This window comes from Solanum stenotomum, chromosome 11, assembly GCF_019186545.1.
Source record: "Solanum stenotomum isolate F172 chromosome 11, ASM1918654v1, whole genome shotgun sequence".
In the NCBI taxonomy this organism is placed as follows: Eukaryota; Viridiplantae; Streptophyta; class Magnoliopsida; order Solanales; family Solanaceae; genus Solanum; species Solanum stenotomum.
Window position 1 is genome coordinate 50567553 of NC_064292.1, and position 18937 is coordinate 50586489.

The window sequence follows — 18937 nt, forward strand, 5'->3', positions numbered from 1 at the left end:
ATTCAGACATATTAATTCTAATATTTAAATGTGTATTTGTATTCAAATATTTTAATCTTAATAAAAATAAATAAGACCTAAAAATTTTATTTAGAAATATACAAGGTGTATTTTAAAATTGAGTGGAAAATCTTATTCTTTGTTTTGAAAGATGGAGTCGTGAGACAAGGCGAGATGAAACATTTTACTTAGCATAGGGCGAGATCCCGAGGCATATAATAAGCGTAAGTTTCATGGATCTTTAAAATTTTAATTTATAACGTAATGAAAATATTATGATAACAAAAAAGTATATTAATAATTTATAAAATTACAAATATGATTAAAGAAACACATAAATAACAAAAAATTCTGACATGATTTTATGAATATAAGTAATGCAATGATATAATTGTTATTATGAGATGCAAATCAACTCTAGCATCTTAACTTTAAAAAAAGAATCACAATTTTAAAAAAATATATTACTATTATACTATGCAATTTACCTCACTAAAAAAATAATCAATAAGCTTTATCAATATTATTATAATTAAGACATCACTTCTGAATATAAGTAAAATTACTCTCTTATAAAAAAATAATAAAATATAATAATTTTGAGACATTAAATAAAAACATGATGATCAATGACAAGTGAAATAAACAATTTAGCTATATATATATATATATATATATATATATTAAAGTAATGTTAAGTGATACTCAATCTCACAATATTCTCAAATAGTAAATATGCAATAATACAACTTGTTATTAAATTACTCTCATTTTTTTTTATAGATGAAAGATTATTCAATACCATTCATTTATGATGAATCACGAGGGTCAATAAAATTGACTAGAGAATTCGACACATAATTTGTATAAGAATTATTTAACGAGCCTCGAGCATTGAACATTAAACAGAATTTGACACATAATTTATGTAAGAATTGTTTCGCAAGCCTCGAGAAGCGAACATTAAATGTATTTAGGACGTGCAATCAAGCGATTAGGGCGTAAGCCTCATAAAACTAAGTTTCACATCTTTATAATTTCACATTTTTAATCTTTAATCTTCCTCCATTAAAATATCCTCATTTTATCATTTCTTGATAGAGCAAAGTGAGCCATGGAAGTGACTCTCCCCCACTCATCTTCTTCTTCACTCTCCATAATCCCTACATTCTCAGCTAAAACCCTAAAACCCCATTTCAAATTCACCCTAAATTTGCCTAACAAATCATCAAAAAATCTCTACTCTTCCAAATTCTGTTGTACTTGTGTGATTTCAAGAAACAGGGCAACTTCAATAACAGCTTCTTCTTCATCTATTACATCCATTTCTCCATCTTTGCCCAATTCTACTACAACTCAAAGCCACTGGATGGTTCTCATGGAAACCCCTCCCAATGGGGTCAGTTCCAAAACTGAAGTCATTGATTACTATGTTGAGACCCTTGAAAGAGTATTAGGCAGGTGAGTATGTTTCATTATCTTGAAAAAAAAACAATTTTTTATGTGTTTTAATAAGTTTTGGCAAGTGTTTTTGGTTAGTGCTTATATGATTGGTAGAATATGTGCTGATAAAATTTGGAAATTTTGTAGGACATAATATATAAACGTGTTGTTTTAACTTTTAACTTTGCCTCAGTTGGCATACGCGCCCTCCAACTGTGCATAAGTAGGCACTTAAGCTTGTATAGAGTTGAACAAGTAGACACGTGCGTCCTACTTGGGGTCCTATGCTGCAATTTGTGTCTTATGTGGCATCCTAAATGGTGTCCTCGTGTATTATGGCACGTAGGACGCGTGTGTCAACTTGTTGAACTCCATACAAGTTTAAGTGGCTATTTGTGCATACTCAGAGTTGGAGGGCATAGATGTTAGCTGAGGCAAAGTTAAAAGTCTTATTTATGTATTATGCCTTTGTAGAACTATTTCTTTCTTTTGGTTATTTTTTTAGGTAACTATTGTCAAATGCAATTGGAAGCTTGTAATTTGAAGTATGCAATTGTTAGCCAACCAAACTGACTGCTTATACTTATAGGATGTATAATGGGAGCATCTACTGAGGGACATTTACATATTGTGCTGCATTGATTTTTTACTCTAAATAGTCTAGAGCTCTGTTGAATATCTCGCTTTGGGAGTTTACTTTTAGATGCTCTCCCCAAGCACCAACTTTTGTTTGGCCTCTTAATCATTCCAAGTTTCCAACCAACAACAACAACGACGCCTCAATTTCCACCCTGTATCACACAAAAATAAATAGAACAAAAAAGTACTATAGGTTCTATATATAATGTGGCATGACAATAGTCTATAGTCTCTTTGAAAGTATAAGACCTAAACTAAACATACTAACATAACTAAAACATGTTCCAAACTTAAATGTGTTTGACCAAACTTTTAGGAAGCCTTAAGTGCTTATTTTAGAAAATTGAGGCGTTTGACTAAGCTTTCAGGGAAAACATGTGTTCTAGAATAATAACAGAAGATGTTTTGTAGAACCTAAAAGAACAGTTTTTTCCTCGAAGCACTTTTGAAACCTTGGCCGAGCACAAATTACTTCAAAATATTGACAAAAGTGCTTTTCAAATTGATTGGCCAAACACACACAAACTGCTACACTTCAAAAGTACTTCCGACAGAAAGCACTTTTCATAATAAGCAGATTTTGGAAGCTTGGCCAGATTATTGATATCGCGTAGAGAGATCTTATTCTAATCTTGTATTACCGCACATCCATCTTATCAATCACATCTTTGTGACACTCATCTTGTGGATGTGTAGGATTTTAGTAGCCCAACATTCACTCACATATAACATTGTTGGTCTTATAATTGCTCTATAGAACTTACCTTTCACATTGGTAAGTCTCCCTTACACCATCAAAGCTCTTGTTGAATATGTCTTCTTTTTGATTGATTGTCTTCATTTTTATTTCTGAATTTCTTCCATGCTTGCCGACTTTCTTCTTTTAAAGCTGAATTGCCAACTCAACTAAAGTTGATTCTGAGTCCCACCAGCATATGATTATGCATTTAATTCTGGATTCAAGCTGTGTATAATAATTCTTCTCATCCTTGTCTCTCCTGTAGTGTTTCTCAAGTATAATTGTGATATTTCATCATATAGAATTAACTTCAGAAGAGCATAGGCTTTACCGTCTGTCATGTTTCACTGTGAGTTGGTGCTGATTTTTATCAACTATCTGTTCTTCATGAAACAGTGAGGAGGATGCTCAAATGTGTATATATAATGCCTCTTGCAATCCCCCATATGGGTTCTGTTGCGACATTGATGATGCGGTAGCTGATGAGATTGCCGGTAAATTCTTTGTCTGCTTTCTTGCATGACCTCCTCTATATATCAGTCAAGATTGAAGGCATTGTTGGTGCCTCTTAATTTAGGCGCAGTGCATACTAATTGTAAAATACTAATATATGTTTTGGATTTTGCCTGAAGCTTTTCCTTCTCCATTTTTGTACATTTTTGGATACTAGGTTTGCCTAGGGTACTATCAGTTATACCTGACCCTGATTTTGAGTCGATGGTGAAAGACTATAGCTACACAAATGGTCAGCTAAGTTCCCCATCAACCTCATACACGGAAGGCTCTTCATTATTTCCTGCTGGGACTTCTAAACACTGGCTTGTTCGTATGGCCAGGCCATCTGTTGGAGTCATAAGAAAAGGCCCAGTGGTTGACTATTACGTTCAAGTTCTAACTAAAGTTCTTGGGAAGTAAGTATTTGTTTCCGAGTGTCGATATATTGCTATTTCCTTGTCATCATTTACAGGTTGCTAAAGGAATGATTGGTTTCTTGATAGTGAGAAGGATGCACAGATGTGCTTATATCATGTGTCCTGGCAATCCAATTATGGATTTTGTTGCGAATTAGATGAGGTGTGTGTTCAAGAATTAGCTGGTGAGAATATCATTTCATACTAGTAATCTTCTTACCTGTAATATGTAATCAGTAAACTTTTTGCAGTACCAGTAAATGTCTTGATGTACTATCGCAGGAGTGCCTGGTGTTCTATCTGTTCAGCCAGATGAAAATTTTAACTCTGACGATAAAGATTATGGAGGTTTGAGATCACATCCGACTTTAACCTGTTGAGTGCTACATCTCTGATGTTAAGGATTCGGTCGACTAGAAAAGAATAATATCAAAATGAAAGCCATATATGTGAAATGACATCAAATTATTGACTCTCTCTATTTTGACATAGTAATGAACTATATCAGGAAGTCATTTGAACACAAAAAGATCTAGTATATCAGGATTAGTTCAACTTAAAAGATTTTTTTTCTTTCAAATTTTCATGTGCGTGCTCTTTCGAGTGAGGTTTCTGCTCTTGAATATCAATTGGTAAAACGAGGTATTAAAAGTTCTGTTCTGTATAAGTTTCTTATCGATGTCTCCTATGTGGCTTGCGAGCTATTGCATAGGAGCGGGGGTTTTACCCTGTGCGCACCCAAAGGGTAGCGGCTGCGGGTTTCCCTTGTCATAAAAAAAAAAAAAGTTTCTTGATGATTTTTCCCTTGGGAAGCTCTACTTGGGCTTGTGTTAAAAATACCTCTATATGTATATTTATGTATCAAATAAATCTATCTTTCTATCAGTGAAGAGAGTAATTTCTATGGCTATCTGTAACTGTAATAAGCAATTTGAAACAGAGAGTAATCCCTCTGTTTCAATTTGTTTGTCTGATTTTGACTCGGCATGGAGTTTAAGAAAGTAAATAAAACTTTTGAATTTTGTGGTCTTAAACTAAAGATAGTAGAATGTACTTAAATGACCTTTAATCTTGTGATCTTAAGCATACCATGTGGAAAGTTAGAATAAACGAGTTGCCAAAAAGGAAAAGAGACATTCTTTTTGAAACGAACTAAAAAGGTAAGTAAGACAAACAAAAGGAAAAGGACTCTGGTGTTATCTTTTCTCTCAGAAAGAAAACAAAAGAAATAGTAGTATCTTCTGCTGTTCTGTCCTAAATTTTTTGGTAAGTAACTAATTACATGCAATATCTCCATTTTGGGAAGTTTGAATAATCATGGTTTATCTCAGGTGGGAATTTAAAGCTTAGTGAAGATTCCCAGGAATCTACAGCATCAAATGAGGAAACAGATGTTAGAACCAAGAAGCTTTTTGTAACTGGTAAGTTGCAAGTCTAAATCCACCTCCAAAAGTGTTACTTATTTCTTACATAATAATACCATTTTATTGGATGGAATTTCAATGATTAGATCTATAAGAACCGCAAAGTCCTTGCTTTTGAGTCCAAAATGAATCATTTAGAGCTCCGATTTCTAGTCCATTCTATTTTCTTTTGGTAGTTTGATCGTGATTACTCCTTTTCCATTTAGCTCTAGATATTACATTGCTTCAGAGTTGGTTTTTTCCATAACCTAACTATTTGCAATGCACTTTTTCTGGACAGGTTTGTCATTCTATACGTCTGAGAAAACGCTACGTGCAGCATTTGAAGGCTATGGTGAACTTGTTGAAGGTGTTATAATTGTTATCTGAAGATTGTTCTGCTTCATAATATAGTTGTAAGAAGAAAATTTGCTCATAAATCTCTCTTTATCCTGACAGTTAAAATCATCATGGACAAAATTTCTAAGAGGTCTAAAGGTTATGCGTTTATCGAGTACACAACACTGGAGGCAGCAAGTGCTGCTCTCAAAGAGATGAATGGCAAGGTAATTTTGGAACAATGTGCTTATTTACTCTCACAAAATCATAAGTGCTTTAACAGAAATGCTAAGTTGATTTTTTGTTCACAGATTATCAATGGCTGGATGATAACAGTTGATGTTGCTAAGACAAATCCTCCTAAATACAGCAGAGGACGACCAGGAGCAACTAGATAATATTGTAGAAAAGAGACTAAATGAAGTTAAGTTTGGTTTAGTGTATCGGGTAAGTTTTGACCAGTTTAATTGTTATATAGATATCAGCTCATTTGCTGCTTAAATGATATAGTCAGTGTGAAATGATATTTTTGAATGGAGAAGCACACATGTAGAACTGCAAATGATTTACCTCTTATCTTCTTCCATTTTTTCTTGTACTAATATGAATACAGCTCAAAGGTTCAAAAAGTTCATTCTTCAAACATAAACGTAAACAGGTGTGTTTGGTATGACAGTAGTCATTTTCCAGGAAAAAGTGGAGATCCTAGGAGAGGCATCATCACAAAAAACTGCTAATAACACTTCTTCAAACGCGTGTAGACATCGTAGAGAATTGTTCAAAGGCCTAACAAGAAATATCGATGAATGGCCATCTCCCAAGGGAAGATTACTGGACTCAAATTATCAAAACATCTAACTTGAATGTTTCTCATATCACATATCACATATTATAGGTAGAACAACAGGTAAAGGGCTGACAATGAAAAATAAGGGCGGGGGGCCCGGGGGGGGGGNGGGGGGGGGGGGGGGGGCACATACAATGTGCTTGTTGACACAAAAACAACATTTCTTTCATTCCATCAGAGATATTGATAATACTTTACCAGTGTACGATGGTCTTAACATGTAAAATTTCATAAAATGCTTTTTGAGAAACTATCATCGAGCTGTACAAAGCAAAAACAGTAATCACTGAACATCAGCTCAATGGTCCTTAAATTAAGGACCAAGACTGATTATTTCTCTTTATCACACACTGTTGGGTTTTATTGAAGTGATGACTAAATCTGAAATATTTCACGGCTATAGTAGTTACATAATTATATAGCAAACCAAAGATCCTTCATCCTTCCTCACCGAACTCCTTCGTGAATCTCTCATGCACCTCAAGATCTGCTTTGCTTACTGTTGGCTTCTGTTTCCATAGCACTCTGTCAAAATCCCTTATGCTGATTGGTGGTGGTGTAATCTGCAACAGTAAACCAATAATTGGTATCAACAAACAGCCATACTTGCATTAGCAGAAAGTTGGTCCTAAAAAATTTTCTACAGAGACAAGCTATTCACAAGAACCATACACTTGACAGAGAATAATAATGTGGGAAAGATGAGAGTCTGAACTGACTTAAAGTAGGGCATGCTTATCATAAATATCAGGAGGTTCAAAACTCTTGGGTCAAGAAAAAAATACGAGGGATACCCTGCCCATTCAATTGCCACATAGAAGTATAATATCCTTGTTTAAGAGCTTCACAATGATTTTTTTAATAGTTCAATAAGCAACTTTGAAGACAGCACAGACCCTGGAGCTTTTCAATATCTACTTCCAGAGCAAACTCTTTTCATCCTTCTTTTAATAAAATTTGAATTAATCGGGCCCTTTTTGGAGTCAACCTCTATGCAGGTTAGTCATGAAACTCCCCCCTTCCCCCCGCGCGCCCCACCCTAAAGTTTTTTTTTTACTTAAAAAGAGGAAGTGACTGTTTTAATGTCCTATCTGAATACAAAGACTATCCACAGAAATAACTCCTATGGGAGGGGGGGTGGGGGAGTAAAAATTAAACTAAGTCTAGTGAGGAAGACTATTGATATCTAGGAAAACTATTTGGCTTTTGCTATGTCTCAGTGTAATCTTGTTGTGAGATCATCGCATCTGCAGTGTTAAGTATGACACAAATTTCAATTGCATGTTCTATGCAGTTTTCATTTGGTGAATACCCACGGCACAATACAGGCAGCATCATATAAGGCATGACTACAACTAATATCAGAATGTAGTCAGCAGATCTGCCAGAAGCAGTCTATGTTATTACCTTTGAAGCTAGGCCTTTTGCTGCAAGCTCCTGCATATTAGTCTGAATAGCACCTGGTTGTCTAGGTCCACAAGGCACCCACAACCCATCACTAGTCTTAATGAAAAACTCAGCATCTTGAGTTTTACGTACAGGTTCAAACAAGACTTCATTTACCTGTCATTTGAAGGAGGATGTGAGAAAAAAAACTAACTTCAGCTACCTTTGAGGAAGTTTGCTGACTGATTTGCTTGGGATATTAGACCAGCTAGTACTCAATAAAAACACAATAGAGCTTCAAAAACTATTTCAGCTAAAACTATGATACTTACACACACAGAAATGTCTGAACCTGAAAAACCTTCTGTTTTCCGAGCTAGTTGCTCAAAATCACTTTCTGTCAAGTTGTGAGGGGTATCTCCTAAATGTACCTGCTCATGAACACAATAAGATTAGTATGTCATAACACCAGAGACCAATGCGCCAGGAGGATTCCTGATAGCTTAAAATATTTCACATGTACCTTGAACATGTGCTGCCTTGCCTTCAAATCTGGTAGGGGAATGTATATTCTTTTGTCAAATCTCCGTCTAATAGCCTGGGAAAGCTACACGTTAGACAGGAAAGGAGAAATAACTCTAGCAGTCGAAAGGCCCCCTTCTAACCTGGTCTAATGAGTAGGGAGTGTTTGTCGCTGCAAGAACCAGAACTTTTTTGTCGTCATCGTGCCCTACACCCTAGAATGCATTGAAGATAGTCAGCCTAAAGCAATATAGAAAAGTATCATGAAATTTATTGAAAATATTCTACAAAGAGCATGGTTCATTTCCAGTTATTAAAAAAAAGCCTCAAATAATCTTTAGTTAAACTCATTTTTGCAAGCTCCGAGTGATAGACAAGAATACGAGAACTTCATAACTGTAATGAAACGTTCCTGATGCAAGACAAGTTCACAGTAATTATAGAGTTCAAAATTCTGAAAATGCACTGCAAACAAGGGTAGGGAATGGTAGAATGGAAGGGCTTTATGTTGCATGATGGCTTAGAAATGTTAAAAGAACAAAAGAGGCAGAAAATTTTTGAACATGACGGCTGTTCCCAGAACACAAAAGCATTGGCAAGAGGAAAGGACGCTGAAGGAATTTCCCCCAAGTTCTCAAGGATCATACCATAAGGTTGTAATGGTATTCAAAGCAAAGGAAGCACCAAAGCCTGAGATCTCTGAACTCCAGCACAATTGCTTAAAAACACTCTGAACTCCATCTATCCAAAAATAAAAAATAGAAAATGAAGACTCAAAGCCCTATCCTATTGAATATAGTTTTTTCTCAAATTCCTAACCAAACCAGGATATAATGTGTAATATACTAACATCTAACTACTATTCCTCTGTTTCTCCAAGCAAAAAGTTTGACGAGTTTGCTAAGGAATAATTCTGCCAGTAGCTAATTAGTGAAAATAAGAACTCGGAATCAAGAAAGCAATTCCAATATATCCACACGACATAATTTACCTGCATCTGTACAAGAAGCTCAGTTTTGATACGTCTCGATGCTTCACTTTCACTACCCTCACCTCTTTGGCCACACAGGGAGTCAATTTCGTCTATAAATACTATTGAAGGAGAACTTTCTCGGGCCATTTGGAATAGATTTGACACAAGTTTTTCACTTTCACCCATCCACTTTGAAACAAGGTCTGATGAAGAAACACTGCATAGCCAAGACAGGAGAATTTCAGATACATGATGTTTGTCTGTTAAAGAAGTCGAAGATACTAGGCAGAATAAAATATTGATTTCTGGTCTCCCAAACCCTTCCTCTCCCAGGCAGTGTGTCTCTGCATGCTTGTGTGTGGGAGAGTGATGAATGGGAAATGGATAACAAGCAGATGTTTCCACTGTGCATGGTCCTTACCGTTTACTTCTATTCAATGTTATTGCACTTCAACAATAATGGACACTAAAATATACACAAAACTTTTCCACTAAGTGGAATTGAGAGCATATATTTTCTTGAAGGTAGAGAGTTCCAAAATGATGCAAGAGGAAATGGATAAGAAGGAAATGTCATTAACACATATCCTTTGCCATTTAATAAAATCCAGAAGAACCTGAATCTCGCACACCAGTTTCATCTTACCTGAAAAAGGTTGAATCTGCTTCTGTTGCAACAGCTTTTGCTAGGTATGACTTTCCTGTTCCAGGTGGACCATACAACAGAAAGGCTCTCCACGGTCGACGCTTGCCTAATAAGAAAGTAAACAATGAAACAGGAATGCTAACTCAAGAAACTATGAACATAAAAAGACTTCTACGTAATATTTTCATACAGTTATCGACTTCTTATCAGGAAGTGGCATTACTCTTGAAGTTGCAGTTTCAAATACCTTCTTTAGGATCTCCAACTAAATACCCCAAGGGACTACTTCACTTGTATGACTCTTTTCACCATTTTGGTATAAGGTTCACAGAAGAAAAAGAAGATAGTGGTCCCAGTACTTGGTTTCAAAAAGAAAAGCGACTAATCACAAACGATATCAAAAAGGAAAACCTAGCTGTGGAGAAAAAATATCACTAAGTCTTTACAACTGCAGTATTTTCCCCTTAAACTAAATTGTTTACTATTTTCATTCTTAAACCCAAAAGGTGTACTTAACAGCCTCTTTCTTTAAACATCCCAGATAACGTTGAGGTAAACCAGGAACACAAAACCTCCTACCATTTTTATTTTTCCCCTTCCTTCTATTTACTACTCCCACCACCATGGTAACCTACAGTTAACAATCAAATTCTTCTCACCTATGTTTTTCATCCTCCTATTTCTGCTGTTGCTAATTCTCGACAGTATAGCCCACTGCCAACCTCTCCTCAACCTCACATAATTCCCTCTCTCCAGGCTGCCATTGGAGGTTCTTTTTCTTTTGTTTTCACTAAGATCCACTGTATTGGTCGCCTCAGCCTAGCCCATGAAGTCTCTCACCTCCCTTCTCCATCTCGTGCTGCTTATTTTCTTTATCTTCTCTCTTCCTGCTCCTCCTCTGCCCTCTTTCCAATATAAGAGCCAACTGCAGGTCCAACAAGTGGATGCTGGTTGGAAAAAGGAAGACAGGGAAAGGAGAAAAGAGGAGAGGAAGAAGAAAAATGATAAGGAGGATTGAAATAGTATGTGGAACCTCATTTTTAATAAGTCACAAAAAGGTAAGTTAAAGTTCGAGACAACAATGCAATGTAATTTAGTTTAAGAGAAAAATTATCAGGGTTATAAGAGTTTAGGGTGGAATTCTGCACTTACTAACATTCCTATTACAATATAAAGGAGGTGGTGTAAAGTAGTGTACCAAAACAATTATAAAGTGGAAATATTATCCCCAATATATAGGGAAGATAAACATAAGTTATTGAACAGACAATACAGTAGACTGATATAAGCAAAAATTATGCTACAAAAATTGAAAGCCAAAAACACTTTGAACTGAAGATGTTACATACTAGTATAAATTATCCAGAGGAATGGTACGACATCTTTAAACCTTAATTCACTTCTTTATAACAAGCTTATATCTAATTTATGTACAAAAACACAGAAAAGAGAAGTGGCAAACTAACCAGTGAAAAACTGAGGAAACTTAACCGGTAGGATAACAGCCTCTTGCAATGCCTGCTTGGCACTCTCAAGCCCTGCTACATCATTCCACTTCACATTAGGTTTTTCCCTTACAATAGCGGAATTAAGCCCAGCTCTTAACTTTACATTCTCTGAATCATCACCCTCTCCTCCTCCTCCTCCATTCTTTGGCTTTGACTTTGCGCGCGACGCAACAGCAGCATCTCCATTGGACGTCGGCCCACCACCTCCCTCATCTAGAACAGAACGAATCTCCTCAGCCCTCCTCAAATACTCCACAAACTTCTGGGTAATTGCTTCCTTAATCTTGGGATTCTTCTCATATTTCAGATGAGTTTTAAAATACTCCAAAGCATTCATATATAGAGAGAAAGCCTTTGCATAATTTCCAGCATTATCTTCCTCAACTGCCTGCTTCACATAAGCTACTGCCTGCTCCTTGAAATTGCTATACATCTTATAATCACAAACCACATGCAAAATCAAAGCTTGAAACTTTTAACAAGCAACCGAACCCACGTTCAACAAACTACACCTCAATCCTCCCCCAAGTCTTACTTTTCTTACGATTTCCTGTTCACCAAAAAACAACTCTGTCAAGAAACCAAGTTATCATTTATAACCATACAAACAACAACAACAAACCCAGTGCAATCACAAAGGTGGGGTTTCGGGAGGATAATGTATACGCATCCTTACCCCTAACTTGAGAAGGTAGAGAGGCTGTTTCCGTTAGTTCCTCCACTCAAAAACAGATTAAAAATACGACTGTAGCAACAAGATTGTTATTCTTAACTATGTTTTCCCAAAAAACAACAACCCCTACTGCATATGATCAAAATCAAAGAAACCCAGTTCAGAAAACATCTGTATACTTCAACTAAACAACATACATAATTCGATTCGATCAATCATCAATTCCAGTTTGAATTTCAAAACCAAGCTCAATCTTCAAAATTATTTCCCCAAAACCACTCAATCAGAAACCATATCCTTAAATTTCAACTATTTCTTCAAAACTTACAAACCCCAGACACCAAGTTTCTATCTTTTAGCTATTTCTTCCAAAAAACAACAACCCCTTTTGCATCTGATCAAAATCAACCAAACGCAGTATAGAAGTACCTAAACATAACTAATAGAATAATCTAAAATTCTAGTTTTCAAGATCAATATAATTAACACATGCAAAAGCAAATCCAAAACAAACTACGAAAAGGGTATCTGAAATTGAGGGAAACGAAATCAACAAACCTGTAAATCAGCAAAAATCAAAGCTCTAATGAAAAAGAAAAAATCCGGGAAATTCAACTTTTTCAACGAACGCGTTATAGAATCTGCAAAATTTTGGAAAATTTGGAGAAGGAATTGTAGTTAAAAATTTGAGATTTGATTAGTTTGGAGTTGGAATTTGGTGGTGTCAACTTCCAAATCACAAATTCCAGAAAAATCAGACTGGCAATTCCTCCTCCTTTCCTTTTTTTTTTTCTTTTTTTTTTCTCCTTTGAACTTTTTCCAATAAAATAAAATAAAATATCACCAATTTCAGATTTAAGTATAATTGTTTTAAATTTATGCAAATTAAATAATTTGATTTTAACAAAAATTATATTATATATTATGATAATAGATATTACTAATGTTTTTATTATATAATAGTTTCTTTTCTTTGTTCAATAGTTATTCTTGTCCAAGTTATCAAGCATATGTGACTTGGGAGGTAAAACTTTATTCGCATATGAAAGTTCGAGTTGAGTGTTTATATTAAATTAATATGATTTTAACGAAGTCAAAATATGTATTAATTAATCTCAATTGAAGTGAGAATTAGGTCTTGATCGTGTTATATTAGTTATCATCGATATTTTATTATATGAAAAAATTTATCCCATTGAATGATCTTACTACTGTACTAAAAATCTAAAGAATTGAATAAGTGTTTTGTAAAGAACATAATCGAGGGTAAGAATTTTGTGAGTAGAAGAAGAGCACAACAAAAATTTTAAAAATCTAATATGAGATATATATGTCTCAAGTTTAGCTATACATATACCTAAACTTCATGCAAAATATATAAAATTTTGTCATATACATACTCGGATTCATGTAAAAATATTTAAAGTTTCGCCTTATATAAATATTCAAAGTTGGCTTTGACAAATCAAGTAAAATTTTGAGTAATAATATCCAAAAATTTGACCTTGGCAAACTAATACCACACTTCAAAATGTCCAAAGTTTATCAAACTTCAAACATGAACTCTTATAATTCTATTCTTTTGTAAATCAAATTTCAGACACAAATACTTACAATTTCAGTCTTATATATCTTATTATATATCTTAAGCTATTTTGAAGTTGATAAATTTATATAAAAAGTAATAATAATAACTTCCGATACAACTTAAATAATGATTTCGAATTTAGGTATTTGTGCACTTTCAAGAAAAATCACAAATAATATCAAATTATTTGAAAATAAATATGAAATTACACCCAATAACCTTTAAAAGTAGATAGTTACTATCTCCATTCTCCATCCACTTTTAATTGTCATAGTTTCCTTTTTTAGAGTTAAACTATAAAAACTTTGACTAACATTTTACGATGTATTTTTTCATCATATTAATATGCAAAAAAATGCAATTTATGTACTTTTCATACAGTTTTTGAATATCTAATTTTTTTAAATATCGAACAAATGTAATCTAATTTAATTTTGAAAATTAGTTAAATTGACTTTCGAAAAACGCAACATAACAAATAAAAGTGGATGGAGAAAGAAATAATTTAAGACCACTTATCCTCATGGTGGTACGTTACCCTAATAAAGTTTTGCCTAATGAAAACTAATTTGTCTATTTATTCACATTACAACTACTAAATGTTGGATTAACTAATAAGGGAAATATGGAAAACTTGTGTTTACTTTTGAATGAGAAGATAAGAAATTTAATGAACCTTAGCTTATTCCACGCTGATTAATTTATTTTGTGACACGTAACATGTCAAAAAGAAATATACCCTCTATATATACATAGTTTTTAATTTAATGGATAGCAACATTTTTTTGTTCTTGCAGTATTACTCAAAAAATGGGAAATAAAGCCTACTTCTTATGCTGTTTATGTATCTATGCTTATATGACCACTTTTCCTCCTGGTAAATTTCATCACTCATAAATTGTAGTAGTTTAAGATAAAGTTTAATTTTGTTGAATCTAAAAGCTTAAAGGTTAATTAAGCTGTTAGAGAGAGCAGTTTTATTATTTAATTATATTTTTAATACGTTTTTTTATTTGTGGGCCTAATTCTTTTTCATGGCTGAGCATGTGGAAATTCTTTTTGATATGGGTGACAACGAGATTTTGATTCAGGACTTTTGTCTGCTCTGATACTATGTTGAAGTGTGTGACTATCTCATCTAAAAGTTTAAACTGATAGAAATAATACATTTTTATTATTTAATTATATTCTCAACAAATTTCAATTTGTTTGTTCGATTTGCTTAAGAAGTCTCATATCAGTAGAGGGAAGGGATACCCTCCTTTACTAGCTTTTGGGGTTGAGTAAGGCCCAGGTGCCAAATCATTACGTTTCAAGAAAAAAAGTCTAGGAGATTCACATGCGAATATACTGATATTTAAGATCTAAATTTTATGAATTCAATATTTAAGGTTTTTTAGCATTGAACTCATTATATTTCTGAAGTTAATGTGTATATCTGCTATTTGTTGCAATTTTAATGATTTTTTATACGTAACCTTATGTTTCGTGTCAAAAGTACTGAATCCAGATATATTCAGTATTGTAATATTGGATCCTCCCTTGGTCAGCATCTTTTTTTTTTTTTTTGTTGCAGTTGACATGATTGAGGAGGTTGATGTTGTACTCAAAAGACAACATGGGAAGCACAAACATGGCGAAATTAAACTGTTTGTTTTTGGAGACTCATATGTAGATACTGGGAATTGGCCAAAATCTATGTCTAGTTCTTGGAAACAGCCTTATGGCTTCACTTATCCTGGTTATCCTTCTGGAAGATTCTCCGACGGCCTCGTACTCACTGATTTTATTGGTACGTACATCGTCTGTGTCACTAATGTTTGCATTAGGTTATGTTATTTCCATGCATAACGTAACATCTCTAGGGTGCCACTCTTCTTTGAATCCTGCTAACGTGAAACATTCTGTACATCAAACGACTGCCCTTTCTTTTCTTTTTAATTCTTTATATTAGTGGTCTCAAATGAGTGAATTAAGACTATCAAAATTATGAATTGAATTAATAATTAATAAATTAATGAGTTATAGACTAACCAACCCATCCAATCAGGGGCGGATTTTACTTTCAAAATTAAATTATGATAAACGTGAACACATGATCTTTCCGCAAAATCAAGTATTCTATGTTCATATTTCTTAGAATTTGATCTTATATAGTCTGCTGGATCATGTTTCCGAAAGACTAAAAGATGTACTTGTTTAATATTGAGTTATTTGCTCGATCGGAGTAATAAGGCCAGAATGATTTTCATGACTTAATACTTTCTTTTTGCTCTTTTATCTGTATTCTGATGATGTACTCATGTTCTAGAAAATCTCTAAATTTCGCATTTTCAATAAGTTTAAATTTCTATTAATTTTTTTAATTACTTAATATTTGACTTTGTAATTAATTAATGCAGCTTCATTCCTTGGTATAAAATCTCCACAACCTTATGCTAATAGAAAGAAAATATCATCACATGAAATGGATAATTATGGGGTAAATTTTGCATATGGAGGCACAGGTGTATTCAATACTTTTGTTAACCAACCAAATATGACAACACAAATAAATTATTTTCAACAACTTGTTGAAGAAGAGGAACAAGTGTACAACAAAGAGAAGATGAGTTCATCAATTGCTATTGTGTCTGTGGCAGGCAATGATTATGCTACTTTCATCACCAAAAATAACAACAATATGGAGGTAATTAAGTTGTTAAACTAACCTAACTTTTATGTGTGTATATATATATTCAACAATATGGAGGTAATTAAATAATGTATCTAGAATTGTTTGGTTATCTATATGGTCTTATTTTCTTGCGTTTGCTTACCTAGCAAATGTCTTTGAGAAGTACCATGATGGAGTTCCAACAAAAAAAAGAAAGAAAGTCATCCTTGATTAAGTCTTAATAATGGATACAAAGTCATCTTTATTAGAAAGTGTTTTATCTTCTGTAACGGCCTAATCCGCTAGTGATTTGCTTACCTAGCAAATGTCTTTGAGAAGTACCATGATGGAGTTCCAACAAAAAAAAGAAAGAAAGTCATCCTTGATTAAGTCTTAATAATGGATACAAAGTCATCTTTATTAGAAAGTGTTTTATCTTCTGTAACAGCCTAATCCGCTAGTGATACTATCCGCTCTGGGTTTAGGCCCGCAATGAATTTAAAACGCGTCCCTAGTTGGTAAGATATGCTTACTTATATACCCAACATCTTTCATGTGTTTTACAGATATGGGACTTTTTATTTTAAGTTGGGCGTCACACCTTCAATATATATGGAAATTTACTCCACCTAATACTTGTATCAGACACCGGGTGAGGACCAAGTACCAACCCAACCCCACCCACCCACCCCAAAAAAAAAAAACACCCATAGAAGCAAGAAATCGCTAGATTTAGCTAGGGAAGTTTTTTTTTCCTTCTTCTTCAGATTCATCATTTCAGTGTCAGTATACACATTGAAATCCGATAAAAATTGGATTCACACCAGAAAGTTTCACATTAAGTGGTAAAGATTCTCTAACAAAGATGACTTTGTATCCTTTGACTAAAACCCAAAATATCTGGTTAAGGATGAAAGAGTGCTTATAACTCCACCAACCATGGTTCTCTTGCTCTCGATCTCATTATTTTTTAATCATCTCCAATAACTACTTTAAATGTCATTTAATTAGCCAATATAAACAATTAAACCCCCCTCTAAATATAAAAAATATTCATTAATTAATTTCTTCTAGTCATTACCATAATAAAATGCTAGATCATATTTTCTAATTATTATTTTTTTTGGTGCAGGATTTGGGCAATGTTACTAAATCATTATTAAGTCAACTTGAATTAAACCTTAGACGTATACATGGATTAGGAGTTCAAAAAATAGGAATAACAGCAATGGAACCCATAGGCTGTTTGCCAAAAATGACAATTAGTTCTTCTTATGAGAATTGTAGTGAAAATGCCAATTCTCTTTCAATATTTCACAATCAAATGTTACATCAAATAATAGACAAACTCAACAATCAAACTAGTAGACCAATTTTCTTCATTATTGATCTCTATAGTGCCTTCATGACTGCCTTGAACATACAACAAAACCATCCAGGTAATAGTTAATTTCATGTATGGTTACTGAACTTTGATCACACGCACGTTAAATTAAGTATGCATTTTACACCATATGCACTAATTCGCGGTTTTATCGTGTATTTATTGAATTTTTTACCCCTAATTAATCTTTCATTTTTTTTTAGGAAATTCAAACTTTGAGAATCCATTGAAACCATGTTGCATGGGAATTTGTGGAGATAAGAAGAACTATGTATTATGCAAAAATCCAGAACTTTCATTCTTCTGGGATGTAATTCATCCTTCTCAACAAGGCTGGTTTGCTGTTTTTTCTGCTCTAAAACCTTCTCTAAGTTCCTTATTGTAAACCATATAGGGATGATTACGTGTTTGAACCATTCGATCATTTAATTTAAAAATATGTATAAGTTGTGTATACTAATTTGTACTCAATATACACACTATGTATACAATATACATATCTATACACAACATATGCATTGATAGTGTACATGTTATATATTATATGTCGATTACATTTTGTAAAAATTATTGTCCCTTATTCTTCTTTATTTTCTTGTATCTTATGGTATGTCAAATCTTCATCATCATGTTTGTGATATTATTGAAGTAAACATTAAATCACACAAATTACTTATCAAATTGAAGTAGTGACTGAACTACTTCTTTTCCTTCATTTTTTTTTAGTTTATATGATGTATGTAGTTTGAATTTATGTGAAGTTTAAGAAGGAAATGTTCTTTTTTTAAAAAAAAAAATATATGGTCTTACCCATGTCATAAATTCTATAGCTATGTACAAAAAAATTCAAAGTTGTGATTTTAAACATATCAGTATAACATTTGTCCAATTATAAACTTTTCTCAAAAAGGATAAATGAGAAGTGTATCCTTTTCTAGAACTGACTAAAAAGAACGTATGCCACATAAATTTAAACGGAAGATATATGTTAAGGGGACTTACACAAATGTACAATTCGGCCAATAGCTTACCAACTCGATGATGTATATACTATTTATATGCTTCAAATATTGTATATGCTATGTGTAGGTACATATATTAGTATATGTATAGTGTGTATATTATATGTATATTACATGTAATCTAATAGTCCTATTAGAATTTAGAGAGAATCGGTGAAATTAGAGTTTTGATAGAAAATAAAAGGGAATTTTTATTTTCAGTGGAAATTTCTTTTTAAGAGTAATATTCAACCAAGACCAATAATGAAAAAGGAATAT

General features: G+C 33.5%; 3 protein-coding genes across 3 annotated transcripts; 2 read left to right on the forward strand and 1 right to left on the reverse strand.

Annotated features, from left to right (window-relative positions):
* The first annotated feature begins 991 nt into the window (after nt 1-991).
* Nucleotides 992-5917, forward strand: LOC125844295 (organelle RRM domain-containing protein 1, chloroplastic). Its single transcript, XM_049523580.1, has 9 exons — nt 992-1461; nt 3218-3315; nt 3492-3732; nt 3820-3917; nt 4015-4080; nt 5064-5153; nt 5437-5505; nt 5595-5701; nt 5786-5917. The coding sequence occupies exons 1-9, from the start codon at nt 1115-1117 to the stop codon at nt 5870-5872; spliced, it is 1203 nt and encodes a 400-aa protein (XP_049379537.1). The 5' UTR covers nt 992-1114; the 3' UTR covers nt 5873-5917.
* A 684-nt stretch (nt 5918-6601) lies between these two features.
* LOC125843855 (protein SUPPRESSOR OF K(+) TRANSPORT GROWTH DEFECT 1-like) lies at nt 6602-12874 on the reverse strand. The gene is made up of 9 exons (XM_049523070.1): nt 12588-12874; nt 11315-11906; nt 9849-9954; nt 9221-9419; nt 8373-8444; nt 8231-8305; nt 8040-8138; nt 7729-7884; nt 6602-6884 (listed from the first exon to the last, which is right to left on the reverse strand). The coding sequence occupies exons 2-9, from the start codon at nt 11787-11789 to the stop codon at nt 6759-6761; spliced, it is 1308 nt and encodes a 435-aa protein (XP_049379027.1). The 5' UTR covers nt 11790-11906; nt 12588-12874; the 3' UTR covers nt 6602-6758.
* A 1512-nt stretch (nt 12875-14386) lies between these two features.
* LOC125844790 (GDSL esterase/lipase At5g03610-like) lies at nt 14387-18246 on the forward strand. The gene is made up of 5 exons (XM_049524122.1): nt 14387-14494; nt 15194-15409; nt 16020-16306; nt 17406-17712; nt 17861-18246. Exons 1-5 carry the CDS (start codon nt 14428-14430, stop codon nt 18040-18042), a joined length of 1059 nt encoding a protein of 352 aa, XP_049380079.1. The 5' UTR covers nt 14387-14427; the 3' UTR covers nt 18043-18246.
* The last annotated feature ends 691 nt before the right edge of the window (nt 18247-18937 follow it).

What these genes read in the sequence shown, in the direction of transcription:
- LOC125844295 (XM_049523580.1), top strand. Translation starts at nt 1,115, where the DNA reads ATGGAAGTGACTCTCCCCCACTCATCTTCTTCTTCACTCTCCATAATC. An exon ending in TGACGATAAAGATTATGGAG is followed by an intron (nt 4,081 to 5,063) that starts GTTTGAGATCAC and finishes GGTTTATCTCAG; the next exon opens with GTGGGAATTTAAAGCTTAGT. An exon ending in TCAAAGAGATGAATGGCAAG is followed by an intron (nt 5,702 to 5,785) that starts GTAATTTTGGAA and finishes TTTTGTTCACAG; the next exon opens with ATTATCAATGGCTGGATGAT.
- LOC125843855 (XM_049523070.1), bottom strand. Translation starts at nt 11,789, where the DNA reads ATGTATAGCAATTTCAAGGAGCAGGCAGTAGCTTATGTGAAGCAGGCA. An exon ending in GCAGATTCAACCTTTTTCAG is followed by an intron (nt 9,420 to 9,848) that starts GTAAGATGAAAC and finishes TTGGCTATGCAG; the next exon opens with TGTTTCTTCATCAGACCTTG. An exon ending in GTTCAGACATTTCTGTGTGT is followed by an intron (nt 7,885 to 8,039) that starts GTAAGTATCATA and finishes TTCAAATGACAG; the next exon opens with GTAAATGAAGTCTTGTTTGA.
- LOC125844790 (XM_049524122.1), top strand. Translation starts at nt 14,428, where the DNA reads ATGGGAAATAAAGCCTACTTCTTATGCTGTTTATGTATCTATGCTTAT. An exon ending in TATGACCACTTTTCCTCCTG is followed by an intron (nt 14,495 to 15,193) that starts GTAAATTTCATC and finishes TTTTTGTTGCAG; the next exon opens with TTGACATGATTGAGGAGGTT. An exon ending in CGTACTCACTGATTTTATTG is followed by an intron (nt 15,410 to 16,019) that starts GTACGTACATCG and finishes TAATTAATGCAG; the next exon opens with CTTCATTCCTTGGTATAAAA.